The sequence below is a fragment of the Pristiophorus japonicus genome, chromosome 14 (genome assembly GCF_044704955.1).
Source record: "Pristiophorus japonicus isolate sPriJap1 chromosome 14, sPriJap1.hap1, whole genome shotgun sequence".
NCBI classification, from domain to species: Eukaryota; Metazoa; Chordata; class Chondrichthyes; family Pristiophoridae; genus Pristiophorus; species Pristiophorus japonicus.
The window spans coordinates 105,362,290-105,377,840 of NC_091990.1; the positions used below are offsets into that span (position 1 = coordinate 105,362,290).

General features: G+C 43.3%; 1 protein-coding gene across 4 annotated transcripts in view; it reads right to left on the minus strand.

The window, feature by feature from the left end:
- The window catches only part of lrrc56 (leucine rich repeat containing 56), a 259,560-nt gene that overhangs the window by 47,482 nt on the left and 196,527 nt on the right, over window positions 1-15,551 (minus strand). For all 4 annotated transcript variants that reach the window (XM_070898582.1, XM_070898580.1, XM_070898581.1 and 1 more), the window contains one exon: window positions 15,193-15,257. In XM_070898582.1, the coding sequence (XP_070754683.1) occupies window positions 15,193-15,257 (65 nt within the window). The remainder of the gene's footprint in view (window positions 1-15,192; window positions 15,258-15,551) is intronic.

The following is a 15,551-nucleotide window of genomic DNA, read 5'->3' on the forward strand; positions in this document are numbered from 1 at the left end:
CTGTGACAGAGACTGTAATTCCCACATTGGACTGTACAGCCACCTGAGAATTCACTTTTAGAGTGCAAACAAGTCTTCCCCGATTTCGAGGGACTGCCTATGATGATGATGATGTTGTTGTTGTTGGAGTGTCGGCCTGGATTATGTGCTCAAATCCTTTGCTGCAGAATTTTGCCATGACTATAATTTCCCTTGTTTTCTTTCCCCAGTTTCCCCTATTGCAACTGCGCTAGACCCAAATCTTGCTGTTCTGAGTGTGAATGGTGTCTAATCTCCATTGATTAGCAGCTCATTAAACCCACGCATGTGTTGCTCACCTGCAGGTGTAGTCTCTTTTTCTTCTTAGACGGTCCCTCGTATCAAGGATAACTTGCTTCCACACCAAAAAAGGATGAGTTCACAGGTGTTTCGGTGAAGGACCCGATATTCCAAGTCACGAACAACATATTGAACGGTGGAAGATGCCTGTGTATGGATTTTTTTTAATGTGTGGTGGCCGTTGCACAACAGCCACCTCATGGGCTTGACAGGACTAGGTCTTGGTCCAGTGGCAAGGATTAATCAAGACGACTGGAGCCAGCTCTGCTGCACGGACCTAGTGCACACACATATCGCAGTGTGGGCTGGCCTGTGCTGCCCCTGGACCCTCGCCTCTTCTGGGCCCCGAACTCTCGCCTCTCCTGGGCCCTGATCTCTCTGCGCTCCTCTGCCCCGGTCATTCGCCGCACCTCTGCCGCGATTTCTCGCCGCACCTCTTCTGTTCCTGTCTACGCTCCAATCGGCGACCTGGGTTTGGCTGACGTCACACAGTCGCCCTCCTCAAAGCCGTCGCCCTCCTCGAACAGCTCGCGCTGCATCTTGAAGTGGCATGCTCCTCCTCTTATACCCCTTATATGTGAAATTCTCTTATATGTGAAATGCACTGGGATTATGTGCCTCCATCGATCACTGCTCCTTAATCATATGGCTATAGAAACATAGAAACATAGAAAATAGGTGCAGGAGTAGGCCATTCGGCTCTTCGAGTCTGCACCGCCATTCAATGAGTTCATGGCTGAACATTCAACTTCAGTACCCCATTCCTGCTTTCTCGCCATACCCCTTGATCCCCCTAATAGTAAGGACTACATCTAACTCCTTTTTGAATATATTTAGTGAATTGGCCTCAACAACTTTCTGTGGTAGAGAATTCCACAGGTTCACCACTCTCTGGGTGAAGAAGTTTCTCCACATCTCGGTCCTAAATGGCTTGCCTCTTATCCTTAGACTGTGACCCCTGGTTCTGGACTTCCCCAACATTGGGAACATTCTTCCTGCATCTAACCTGTCTAAACCCGTCAGAATTTTAAACGTTTCTATGAGATCCCCTCTCATTCTTCTGAACTCCAGTGAATACAAGCCCAGTTGATCCAGTCTTTCTTGATATGTCAGTCCTGCCATCCCGGGAATCAGTCTGGTGAACCTTCGCTGCACTCCCTCAATAGCAAGAATGTCCTTCCTCAAGTTAGGAGACCAAAACTGTACACAATACTCCAGGTGTGGCCTCACCAAAGCCCTGTACAACTGTAGTAACACCTCCCTGCCCCAGTATTCAAATCCCCTCGCTATGAAGGCCAACATGCCATTTGCTTTCTTAACCGCCTGCTGTACCTGCATGCCAACCTTCAATGACTGATGTACCATGACACCCAGGTCTCGTTGCACCTCCCCTTTTCCTAATCTGTCACCATTCAGATAATAGTCTGTCTCTCTGTTTTTACCACCAAAGTGGATAACCTCACATTTATCCACATTATACTTCATCTGCCATGCATTTGCCCACTCACCTAACCTATCCAAGCCACTCTGCAGCCTCATAGCATCCTCCTCGCAGGTCACACTGCCACCCAACTTAGTGTCATCCGCAAATTTGGAGATACTACATTTAATCCCCTCGTCTAAATCATTAATGTAATGTACAATGTAAACAGATGGGGCCCCAGCACAGAACCTTGCGGTACCGCACTAGTCGCTGCCTGCCATTCTGAAATGTACCCATTTACTCCTACTCTTTGCTTCCTGTCTGCCAACCAGTTCTCAATCCACGTCAGCACACTACCCCCAATCCATGTGCTTTAACTTTGCACATTAATCTCTTGTGTGGGACCTTGTCGAAAGCCTTCTGAAAGTCCAAATACACCACATCAACTGGTTCTCCCTTGTCCACTCTACTGGAAACATCCTCAAAAAATTCCAGAAGGTTTGTCAAGCATGATTTCCCTTTCACAAATCCATGCTGACTTGGACCTATCATGTCACTATTTTCCAAATGCGCTGCTATGATATCCTTAATAATTGATTCCATCATTTTACCCACTACTGATGTCAGGCTGACCGGTCTATAATTCCCTGTTTTCTCCCTCCCTCCTTTTTTAAAAAGTGGGGTTACATTGGCTACCCTCCACTCCATAGGAACTGATCCAGAGTCTATGGAATGTTGGAAAATCACTGTCAATGCACCCACTATTTCCTCAAGTACTCTGGGATGCAGATCATCAGGCCCTGGAGATTTATCAGCCTTCAATCCCATCAATTTCCCCAACACAATTTCCCGACTAATAAGGATTTCCCTCAGTTCCTAACTTCTTACTAGACCCTCTTACCCCTTTTATATCCAGAAGGTTGTTTGTGTCCTCCTTAGTGAATACCGAACCAAAGTACTTGTTCAATTGGTCTGCCATTTCTTTGTTCCCCGTTATGACTTCCCCTGATTCTGACTGCAGGGAACCTACGTTTGTCTTTACTAACCTTTTTCTCTTTACATATCTATAGAAGCTTTTGCAGTCCATTTTAATGTTACCTGCAAGCTTCCTCACGTATTCTATTTTCCCTGCCCTAATCAAACCATTTGTCCTCCTCTGCTGAGTTCTAAATTTCTCCCAGTCCCCGGGTTCATTGCTATTTCTGGGCAGTTTGTATGCCACTTCCTTGGCTTTAATACTATCCCTGATTTCCTTTGATAGCCGCGGTTGAGCCACCTTCCCTTTTTTATTTTTATGCCAGACAGGGGTGTACAATTGTTGTAGTTCATCCATGCGGTCTCTAAATGTCTGCTATTGCCCATCCACTGTCAACCCCTTAAGTATCATTCGCCAATCTATCCTAGCCAATTCACGCCTCATACCTTCAAAGTTACCCTTTTTAAAGTTCTGGACCATGGTCTCTGAATTAACTGTTTCATTCTCCATCCTAATGTAGAATTCCACCATATTATGGTCACTCTTCCCCAAGGGGCCTCACACAACGAGATTGCTAATTAATCCTCTCTCATTACACAACACCCAGTCTAAGCAGAAGCTTTGAGTCGAGTTCAGCAGATGAACGGTGCCATGTATTAAATATATGTGGATTAACAAACTACAGATCAGTGAGTATTAGAAGACTGGGGTCAAATGCTCCCACTAAAACTCAATACAACAGGTATTTGTATCCCAGCTATTGTAATGTCAGGTATATTTGCTCAGTCTCACCTAGTTAGGTTTTCAGTGGAAAATATTTTTGTACACAGCTAAAAGGTGACTTGATGCTGAGCACAGGAAACCAATTTTTAAAAGTTTCAAATAACCAATTTGAGAATACAAGAAGGTCTAAGAGCACTTCAACTAGTCCCACGTGTGTGAATGCACAAAGTAAATAAGGTTGGTGAGTTGCAGGTGCAAATAGACACATGGGAATATGATGTTGTGGCGATAACGGAGACCTGGCTCAATAAAGGGTGAGATTGGGTACTAAATATTCCTGGGTACTAAATACTCCTGGATGCAAGATGTTCAGGAAAGATAGGGAAGGAAAGAAAGGAGGTGAGGTGGCAGTTTTGGTTAAGGAGGATATTACAGTGCCAGAGAGAGAGGATGTACTGGAGGGGTCAAAGACAGAATCTATTTCGTTAGAGTTGAGAAACAATAGAGGTGTCATTACACTACTAGGAGTATTCTATCGACCCCCAACTAGTGGGAAGGATATAGACGAGCAAGTTTGCAGGGAAATTACAGAGAGGTGCCAGAACTATAGAGCAGTGATAATAGGGACTTCAACTATCCTAATATAGACTGGGATATTAATAGTCTAAATGGCAGAGGGGGGAAAGAATTTCTGAAGTGTGTTCAGGAGAACTTTATTGATCAGTACGTTTCTGGCCCAATGAGGAAGGAGGCATTGCTGGATCTAGTTCAGGGGAATGAGATGGGTCAAGTAGAGCAAGTGTCAGTAGTGGAACATTTAGAGATCAGTGATCGTAGTATCATAAAGTTTAGATTAGCTGTGGAAAAGGACAGGGAACAATCTAGAGTAAAAATACTTAATTGGAGGAAGGCCAATTTCAATAGGTTGTGAATGGATCTGGCCCGGGTAAATTGGAATCAAAGATTGGCGGGCAAAACTGTAATCTAAAAATGGGCTTCCTTTAAAGAGGAGATGAATCGTGTACATTCCCACGAGGTGGAAAGGTAGGGAAACCAAAGCCAGAGCTCCGTGGATGACGAAAGGAATAGAGAGTAAGATGAAGCAGAAAAAGAGCACATATGACAGATGTCAGGTTGAGAATACAAGTGAGAACCAGGCTGAATACAGAAAGTTCAAAGGGGAAGTGAAAAAGGAAATAAGAGGGGCAAAGAGAGAGTATGAAAATAGATTGGCAGCTAACATAAAAGGGAATCCAAAAGTATTCTATAGGCATATAAATAGTAAACGTGTAGTAAGAGGGGTGGGGTCGATTAGGGACCAAAATGGAGGCCCCTGCCTGGAGGCAGAGGGCATGGCTGAGGTACTTAATGAGTACATTGCATTTGAGAATTAAACATTGAGAGGTATTTGACAATCCGGAAGGATAGACAGAAAGGAAAAGGAGGTGGGGTAGCTCTGTTGATAAAGGATGGCATCACTGCAATAGTGAGAAATGATATTGGCTCAAATGATCAGGATGTTGAAACAGTTTGGGTGGAGATAAGGAATAATAAGGGGAAAAAGGTCACTGGTGGGCTTACTCTATGGGCCCCCTAACAGTCGCAACTCTGTTGATCTGAGTATAAACCAGGAAATAGTTGGGGCTTGTAAAAAGGGAACATCAATAATCATGGGTGATTTTAACCTCCATGTTGATTGGACAAATCAAATTGATCAGGGTAGCCTTGAGGAAGAGTTCATAAAGTGCATAAGGGACGGGTTTCTTGAGCAGTATGTAACGGAACCAACCAGGGAGCAGACTATCTTAGATCTGGTCCTGTGTAATAAGACAGAATTAATAAACAATCTCCTAGTAAAGGATCCCCTTGGAATGAGTGATCATAGCATGGTTGAATTTCAAATTCAGATGGAGGGTGAGAAAGTTGGATCTCAAACCAACGTACTAAGCTTAAATAAAGGAGACTATGAAGATATGAGGGCAAAGTTGGCTAAAGTGGACTAGGAAAATAGATTAAAGTGTAGGACGGTTGATGAACAATGGCGTACATTTAATTAGATATTTCACAACTCTCAAGAAAAATATATTCCAGTGAGGAGGAAAGGATGTAAAAGAAAAGATAGCCATCCGTGGCTAACTAAAGAAATAAAGGACGGTAGCCAATTAAAAAAAAGTGGCCAAAATTAGTGATAGGCCAGAAGATTGGGAGGCTTTTAAAAGCAATCAAAGAATGACTAAAAAAATTATTAAGAAAGGGAAGATAGACTATGAAAGTAAACTAACACAAAATATAAAAATAGACAGCAAGAATTTCTCTAGGTATATAAAAAGGTAAAGAGTGGCTAAAGTAAATGTTGGTCCCTTAGAGGACGAGACCGGTGAATTAGTAATGGGGAACATGGAGATGGCAGAAACTCTGAACAAATATTTTGTATCAGTCTTTACAGTAGAGGACACTAACAATATCTCAACAGTGGATAGTCAAGGGGCTATGGGGGGTGGTGGGGGGAGGGGGTTGGGGGGAGGAACTTAACACAATCACAATCACTAAGGAGGTGGTACTCAGTAAGATAATGGGATTAAAAGCAGATAAATCCCCAGAACCTGATGGCTTGCATTCTAGGGTCTTAAGAAGCGGCAGAGATAGTAGATGCATTGGTTGTAATTTACCAAAATTCCCTGGATTCTGGTGAGGTCCCAGCAGATTGGAAAACTACAAATGTAACGCCCCAATTTAAAAAAAACAGACAAAAAGCAGGAAACTATAGACCAGTTAACCTATCATCTGTGGTTGGGAAAATGTTGGAGTCCATTATTAAAGAAGCAGTAGCAGGACATTTGGAAAGGCATAATTCGATCAGGCAGAGTCAGCATGGATTTATGAAGGGGAAGTCATGTTTGACAAATTTGCTGGAATTCTTTGAGGATGTAACGAACAGGGTGGATAAAAGGAACCAGTGGATGTGGTGTATTTGGACTTCCAGAAGGAATTTGACAAGGTGCCACATAAAAGGTAACCGCACAAGCTAAAAGTTCACGGGGTTGGGGGTAATATATTAGCATGGATAGAGGGTTGGCTAACGAACAGAAAACAGAGAGTCGGGATAAATGGTTCATTCTCGGGTTGACAATCAGTAACAAGTGGGGTGCTGCAGGGATCAGTGCTGGGACTCCAACTATTTACAATCTATATTAATGACTTGGAAGAAAGGACCGAGTGTAACATAGCCAAGTTTGCTGACGATACAAAGATGGGAGGAAAAGCAATGTGTGAGGAGGACACAAAAAATCTGCAAAAGGACATAGACAGGCTAAGTGAGTGGGCAACAATTTGGCAGATGGAGTATAATGTTGGAAAGTCATGCACTTTGGCAGAAAAAAAAATCAAAGAGCAAGTTATTATTTAAATGGAGAAAAATTGCAAAGTGCTGCAGTACAGCGGGACCTGGGGGTGCTTGTGCATGAAACACCAAAGATTATATGCAGGTACAGCAAGTGATCAGGAAAGCCAATGAAATCTTGGTCTTTATTGCAAAGGGGATGGAATATAAAAGCAGGGAAGTCTTGCTACAGTTATACAGGGTATTGGTGAGGCCACACCTGGAATACTGCATACAGTTTTGGTTTCCATTTTTACGAAAGGATATACTTGCTTTGGAGGCAGTTCTGAAAAGGCTCACTAGGCTGATTCTGGAGTTGAGGGGGTTGACTTATGAGGATAGGTTGAGTAAGTTGAGCCTGTACTCATTAGAATTCAGAAGAATGAGAGGTGATCTTATCGAAACGTATAAGATTATAAGGGGGCTTGACAAGGTGGATACAGAGAGGATGTGTCCATTGAGAGGGGAGACTAAAACTTGGGGACATAATCTTAGAATAAGGGGCCGCCCATTTAAAACTGAGATGAGGAGGAATTTTTTCTCTTAGAGGATTGTAAATCTGTGGAATTCGCTGCCTCAGAGAGCTGTGGAAGCTGGGACACTGAATACATTTAAGATAGAGATAGACAGTTTCTTAACCGATAAGAGAATAAGGGGTTATGGGGAGCAGGCAGGAAGTGGACCCGAGTCCATGATCGTATTAGTCATGAAGGAGCAGGCTGAAGGGGCCGTATGCCCTACTCCTGCTCCTATTTCTTGTGTTCTTATGTCTTCACGAAGGAAGAAGGTGCTGCAAAAATCCTAGTGAAAGAGGAGGTAGTTGAGATATTGGATAGGATAAAAATTTATAAAGAGCAGGCACTAGAAAGGCTGGGTATACTTAAAGTAGGTAAGTCACCAGGACCAGATGGGATGCATCCTAGGATGCTGAAGAAAGTAACAGTGGAAATTACGGAGATATTGGCCATAATCTTCCAATACCAATTCCAATGGTGCCAGAGGACTGGAGAATTGCAAATGTTACACCCTTGTTCAAAAAATAATGCAAGGATAAACCCAGCACCCACAGGCCAGTCCGTTTAACCTCAGTAGTGGGGAAGCTTTTAGAAATGATAATCCGGGACAAAATTACCAGTCACTTGGACAAGTATGGATTAATTAAGGAAAGCCAGCATGGATTTGTTAAAGGCAAATCGTGTTTAACTAACTAGATTGAGTTTTTTCATGAGGTAACAGAGAGGGTTGATGAGGGCAATGTGGTTGATGTGGGGTACATGGACTTCTAAAAGGCATTCGACAAAGTGCCACATAATAACGCTTGCTAGCAAAGTTCAAGCCCATGGAATGAAAGGGACAGTGGCAGCATGGATACGGAATTAACTAAGTGACAGGAAACAGAGAATAGTGATTGTTTTTCGGACTGGAAGAAGGTACACAGACAGTGGTGTTCCCCAGGGGTCGGTACTAGGACCACTGCTTTTCTTGATACATATTAATGACTTAGACTTGGGTGTACAGGGCACAATTTCAAAATTTGCAGATGACACAAAATTTGGAAGTATAGTGAACAGTGAGGAGGATAGTGATAGACTTTAAGACGACAGACAGGCTGGACAGACGTGGCAAATGAAATTTAACACAGAAAAGGGCGAATGATGAGGAGAGGCAATATAAACTAAAGAGTACAATTCTAAAGCACAGAGAGACCTGGGGGGTATGTGTCTGCAAATCATTGAAGGTGGCAGGGCAGGTTGAGAAAGCGGTTAAAAAAGCATACAGGATTCTGAGCTTCATAAATAGAGGCATAGAGTACAAAAGTTATGATGAACCTTTACTGGAATATTGTGTCCAATTCTGGGCACCACACTTTAGGGAGGATGTGAAGGCCTTAGAGAGGGTGCAAAACAAATTTACAAGAATGGTTCCAGAGATGAGGGTCTGCAGTTACGTGGATAGACTGGAGAAGTTGCGGTTATTCTCAATATAGCAGAGAAGGTTCAGCAAGATTTGATAGAGGTGTTCAAAATTATGAGCAATCTGGACATAGTAGAGAGAAACTGTTCCCATTGGCGAAAGTACTGATAACCAAAGGACACAGATTTAAGGTGATTGGCAGAAGAACCAAAGGCGACACGTAGAAAAACTTTTTTATGCAGCGAGTGGTTAGGATCTAGAATGCACTGCCTGAAAGGATGGTGGAGACAGACTCAATCATGGCTTTCAAAAGGAAATTGAATAAGTACCTGAAAGAAAAAAAATTGCAGGATTTGGGGAAAGGCTGGGGGAGTGGGACTAGCTGAAGCGCTCTTGCAGAGGGCCAACATGGGCTCGATGGGCTGAATGGCCTCCTTCTGTGCTGTAACCATTCTATGATGCTTTGATTCTACATAAAGGCTACCAGTTTAGTGCTGGTTATCAACACTGTTTTAAAAAACACTTATTATGTTGATATCGGTCCGCAAAGCCTGAACAGATCAGCCACAGAATGTACAATCCATGCCGCAGAATTTCATTGGGCTTGCCCTGTATGATTGGGTGTGTTGCACAGGGATGTGTGTTGGGGCGCTAGATAGTTATAATGTGCACGATTACAATTTGATAGTCACACCATTGTATTAAAAAATATGAACTCTGCATTTTGGTGTGTTACATCATTGACTGGCCTCAGCTATTGTACCGTAAACAATCATCTGCATGCCCAGAGCAGACCGTAAGTACTCAGACTTTCTGCGTAAATAATACATGCAATGTGAGCCTGTTAGTCTCGCTGATTAATGCTCCCACTCCTCTCTTTAATCTCTCTAATCAGCTGGGACCTTAGCGCATGATGGCCTCCTCTTCAGATGATCATTCTGCATGAATCTACACGCCCAGCTGAAAGGGGTGGGGTGGGGTGGGATGGGGGCGGCAGGCCACACTTAGTTCTGGCTCTCCAGACATCCCAACAAGTGCAACGCAGTGCTGATGTAAACAGCTTCCACAGCCAAGGGCTGATGGAACATACCCAAACTCTGACGGCTGTGTTTGGGTTACAGGAACTGGGAAATCAATACAGCAGATGGTGGGGAAACTCCCAGAATGCTTCCCCTTTCTAGTGAGCCTCCACTAGAAGTTTTGTTTACGTGATTGTGTTAATGGATTCAATTCATAAGAACATAAGAAATAGGAGCAGGAGGAGGCCATTTGGCCCCTCGAGTCTACTTCACCATTCAATAAGAATATGGCTGATCTACCTCAACTTCACTTTCCTGCACTGTCCCCATATCCCTTGATTCCCTTAATATCCAAAAATCTATCGATCTCTGTCTTGAATATATTCAAAGACTGAGCTTTCACAGCCCTCTGGGGTTGAGAATTTCAAAGATTCACCACCCTCTGAGTGAAGAAATTTCTTCTCATCTCAGTCCTAAATGGCCGACCCCTTATTCTGAGACTGTGACTCTAACAGATTTGTCAAACATGATTTCCCTTTCTCTTAAATCCGTGTTGACTCTGCCCAAATGTATTATTGTTTTCTAAGTGTCCTGTTACCACATTCTTAATAATAGATTCTAGCATTTTCCCTACTAGCGATGTCAGGCTAATTGGTCTATTTTCTCTCTCTCTAATGGGTAAGAACATGGCAAATGGAATATAATGTGGGGAAGTGTGAAGCTTAGTAGGAAAAACAAAAAAGCAGAATATTTTTTGAATGAGAGACTGGGAAATATTTGCATTCAGAGGGACCTAGGTGTCCTTGTACATGAATCACTGAAAATTAACATGCAGGCACAGCAAGCAATTAGCAAAGCAAATGATATGTTTGGTTTTGTTACAAAGGGATTAGTGTATAAGAGTAAAGCAGCCTTACTACATTGGCATTGGTGAGGCCACATCTGGAGTACAGTTCTGGTCTCCTTACCTAAGGAAAGACATAGAAACATAGAAACATAGAAAATAGGTGCAGGAGCAGGCCATTCAGCCCTTCCAGCCTGCACCGCCATTCAATGAGTTCATGGCTGAACATGAAACTTCAGTACCCCCTTCCTGCTTTCACGCCATACCCCTTGATCCCCCGAGTAGTAAGGACTTCATCTAACTCCCTTTTGAATATATTTAGTGAATTGGCCTCAACTACTTTCTGTGGTAGAGAATTCCACAGGTTCACCACTCTCTGGGTGAAGAAGTTTCTCCTTATCTCGGCCCTTATCCTTAGACTGTGACCCCTGGTTCTGGACTTCCCCAACATTGGGAACATTCTTCCTGCATCCAACCTGTCCAAACCCGTCAGAATTTTAAACGTTAAACATACTTGCCTTAGAGGGAGTGCAATGAAGGTTCACCAGACTGATTCCTGGGATGAAGCGACTGTCCTATGAGAAGAGATTAAAAAGACCAGACCTATATTCCCGAGAGTTTAGAAGAATGAGAGGTGATCTAATTGAAACATATAAAATTCTGAAGGGGCTTGACAGGGTTAATGCTGAGAAGGTGTTTCTCCTGGCTGTGGAATCTAGAACACGGGTTCACAGTCTCAAAATAAAGGGTCAGCCATTTAGGACTGAGAGGAGCAGAAATTTCTTTACTCAAAGGGTTGTCAATCTTTTGTGGATGCTCAGTCGTTGAGTATATTCAAGACAGAGGTCGATAAATTTTTGGGAACAAAGGAAATTAAGGAATATGGGGATAATGCAGGAAAGTGGAATTGATGTAGAAGATCAGCCATGATCTTGTTGAATGGCGGACGGAGCAGGCTCAAAGTGCCAAATGACCTACTCCACCCTGGGTGTTATTTCTTATGTAAGCCTTGCATCTTGTAGATGATACACACTGCAGCCACGGTGCGCCGGTGGTGGAGGGAGTGAATGTTTAAGGTGGTGGATGGGGTGCCAATCAAGCGGGTTGCTTTGGCCTGGATGGTGTCAAGCTTCTTGAGTGTTGTTGGAGCTGCACTCGTCCAGGCAAGTGGAGAGTATTTCATCACACTCCTGACTTGTGCCTTGTAGATGGTGGAAAGGCTTTCGGGAGTCAGGAGGTGAGACACTCACCGCAGAATACCCAGCCTCTGACCTGCTCTTGTAGTACCAGCACCTTTAGGATTCCCAGCTTGTGTCTTTATTTTAAAACAGTCCTCACTTTTCCCTTCCTCGCTCCCTCTTGTGCCTCAATGTCACAGCAATATCTGGGGTCACACATGACGAATGACCACCCAGGGTAGCTTAACAGAGCATGGTCAGAACCTGGGGAACCAGACTGCAGCAAGAGCCAGTAAGAACAGGGCAGAGAAAAGAAAATGTGCAAGTGATATGTCATGATTATGCCATCTCTGAGCTACTAAATCCAACAGCATGGGATCAAGGATGATACAAAGCCAACAAACCTAGGGTCCCTTTCACTGGGAAACCACATAAAATGCTCACTATACACTTCGTTGCAAAAATGCTGGAGTCCATTATTAAGGAAGCAGTTGCAGGACACTTGGAAAAGCATAATTCAGTCAAGCAGAGTCAGCATGTTTTATGAACGGGAAATCATGTTTGACAAATTTGCTGGAGTTCTTTGAGGATGTGACGAGCAGGGTGGTTAGGGGGAACCAGTGGATGTGGTGTATTTGGATTTCCAGAAGGCATTCGATAAGGTGCCACATAAAAGGTTACTGCACAAGATAAAAGTTCACGGGCTTGGGGGTAATATATTAGCTTCGATAGAGGATTGGCTAACCAACAGAAAACAGAGAGTCGGAATAAATGTGTCATTTTCTGGTTGGCAAACAGTAACTAGTTGGGTGCCACAGGGATCGGTATTGGGGCCTCAACTATTTACAATCTATATTAATCATTTGGATGAATAGACTGAGTGTAATGTAGCCAAGTTTACTGATGATACAAAGATGGGTGGAAAAGTAAGTTGTGAGGACACAAAAAATATGCAAAGGGATATAGACAGTCTAAATGAGTGGCCAAAAATTTGGCAGATGGAGTATAATGTGGGAAAGTATGAGGTTATCCATCTTGGCAGAAAAAATAGAAAAGCAAATTATTATTTAAATGGAGAGAAATTACAAAATGCTGCAGTACAGATGGACTTGGGGTTCTTGTGCACAAAACACAAAAAGTTAGTATGGAGGTACAGCAAATAATTAGGAAGGCAAATGGAATGTTGGCCTTTATTGTAAGGGGCTGGAGTATAAAAGCAAAGTACTGCTGCAAATGTACAGGGTATTGGTGAAGCCACACCTAGAGTACTGCATACAGTTTTGGTCTACTTATTTAAGTAAGAATATACTTGCTTTGGAGGCTGTTCAGAGAAGATTCACTAGGTTGATTCCTGAGATGAAGGGGTTGACTTATGAAGATAGGTTGAGTAGGTTGAGCCTATACTCATTGGAGTTCAGAAGAATGAGAGGTGATTTTATTGAAACATCTAAGATAATGAGGGGTTTCAACAAGGTGGATGCAGAGAGGATGTTTCCACTCATGGGGGAATTTTGAACTAAAAAGCATAGTATCAAAATAAGGGGCTGCCCATTTAAAACTGAGATGAGGAGGAATTTCTTCTCTCAAAGTGTTGTAAATCTATGGAATTCTCTGTCCCAGAGAGCTGTGGAGGCTGGTCATTGAATATATTTAAGGCTGAGATAGAAAGATTTTTGAGCGATAAGGGACTAAAGGGTTATGGGGAGCGGGCAGGGAAGTGGAGCTGAGCCCATGATCAGATCAGCCATGATATTGAATGGCGGAGCAGGCTCAAGGGGTCAAATGGCCTACGGCTGCTCCTATTTCTTATGTTCTTATGTACAGAATACAGTGGAGTTTTTCTCACTATGTAACATTGCAAACTATACAAGTTACTGCTAAAGAAAGAATTTGCATTTATATAGCTCCTTTCACAACCTCAGGACGTTCCAAAGTGCTTTACAGCCAATTAAGTAATTTTGAAGTGTAGTCACTATTGTAATGTAGGAAACGTGGCAGCTAAAATTGCACACAGCAAGCTCCCACAAATAGCAATGTGATAATGACTAGATAATCTGTTTTAGTGATGTTAATTGAGGGATAAATATTGGCCAGGCCACCGGAGAGAACTGTCCTGCTCTTCTTCGAAATAGTGGCAGGGGATCTTTTATATTCACCTGAGAGAGCAGACGGAGCCTCGGTTTAACATCTCATCTGACAGTATAGCGGAGCTCCCTCAGCACTGCACTGGAGTGTCAGCCTAGATTTTTATGCTCAAGCCTTTGAACCCACAACCTTCTGACTCAGAGATGAGAGTGCTGCCCACTGAGTCACAGCTAATCAAATTCTTTTCTGACTGCTCGTCATCAGAATGACCCCACATTATTTGGGGTACTGGAGAAGAAATTGACCTATTTGATTTTTACAGATTTGCAGGTCATCCTTTTTTTCTGTTCTGGTTAATGATTTTTAATAGAGGATGGTGGATCTCCCATAGCATTGCTCACAGTAAGGCTGAGAGGGGGCACGGGATTATGCTTATTTTAATATTAGAACAGGACATATACCATGTAACACACACAGTATTACTCTGCTGCCTCAGGGAGCCACAGTAACCTGGCCTGTTCATTTAGGGCGACAAGGTCTTCTTGCTTTATATATAGGGATGTCGGAGCTCAATCAGAGGCAAATTGCTTTCAGCACATTCTGATGTCAATTAGAGACCAATTGATTTAAGCACATACTGAGGTTAATTAGAGACCAGTTGCTTTAAGCACATTCTGAGGTCAATTAGAGACAAGTTGCTTTAAGCACATTCTGAGGTCAATTAGAGACCAATTGCTTTAAGCACATTCTGAAGTCAATTAGAGACCAATTGCTTTAAGCACATTCTGAGGTCAATTAGAGACCAATTGCTTTAAGCACATTCTGAGGTCAATTAGAGACCAATTGCTTTAAGCACATTCTGAGGATAATTAAAGAGCATTTTCTGCGCTGGGAAAGGTTCGCCAAACCCAACAGGAACTGAGTGATTTTCCTTCTATTTTTTTCAAACATATTTTACTTGTGGTCCTTTGCATCAAGTAGGTATCAAGTTGTGGAACGGCACTTCCAAACCATTGGTGATGGCAAAGGGGCAGAAGAGAATCGGTTTTGAGGGACAGACAGCAGATTTTTGAGAGAGCAACAATGGCACAAGTCAAAGGGAAACTTCACAAGAAGAGGCTCGCGACTGAGCAGGCAAGGCATATCCGGGCTGCTATGGGATCCTGAACTTGCTTCAAACAGGCCACGCTGTGCCGCAGGTGTGGGGTCTGCTGGAAGATTTGAACCAGTTGCGTTTAGCGGAGACACAGTCCATGCACCCGCTCTTGCTCAGCGCAACCACATGCCAGACTTACTCCAATTAACAGTCAATAAAAGCACAGAAAAGCCTTACACCTTGCTTCTTTCTCCGCGCTCGAAGAGCTGTGACAGGATTTCCACAAAAGATGCTGCCCGCACCTGGGAACAAAACCAAGAAGTCGTTAAGGTGGGGAGGCCGGTATGCCTGGACGCACCGTACATGGGAAAGGACTATTTTGATGCCACTGACTGGTACCAATGTTCAAATAATCCCACACTCTGATACCCCTCAATCGCCTCTTTTTCCTGAAAGCTTCCCAGCTCCCTCCTGAATGTGCCGACCATCTCCCTAGATAGTTTGCTCCACGTATTCCCCCCACCCTCTCTAGGAAGCAGTTAATTCTAAACTGTCTGCTCACCTTCCCTCTGCTGAGCTCGAGTCCCCACTCCAGT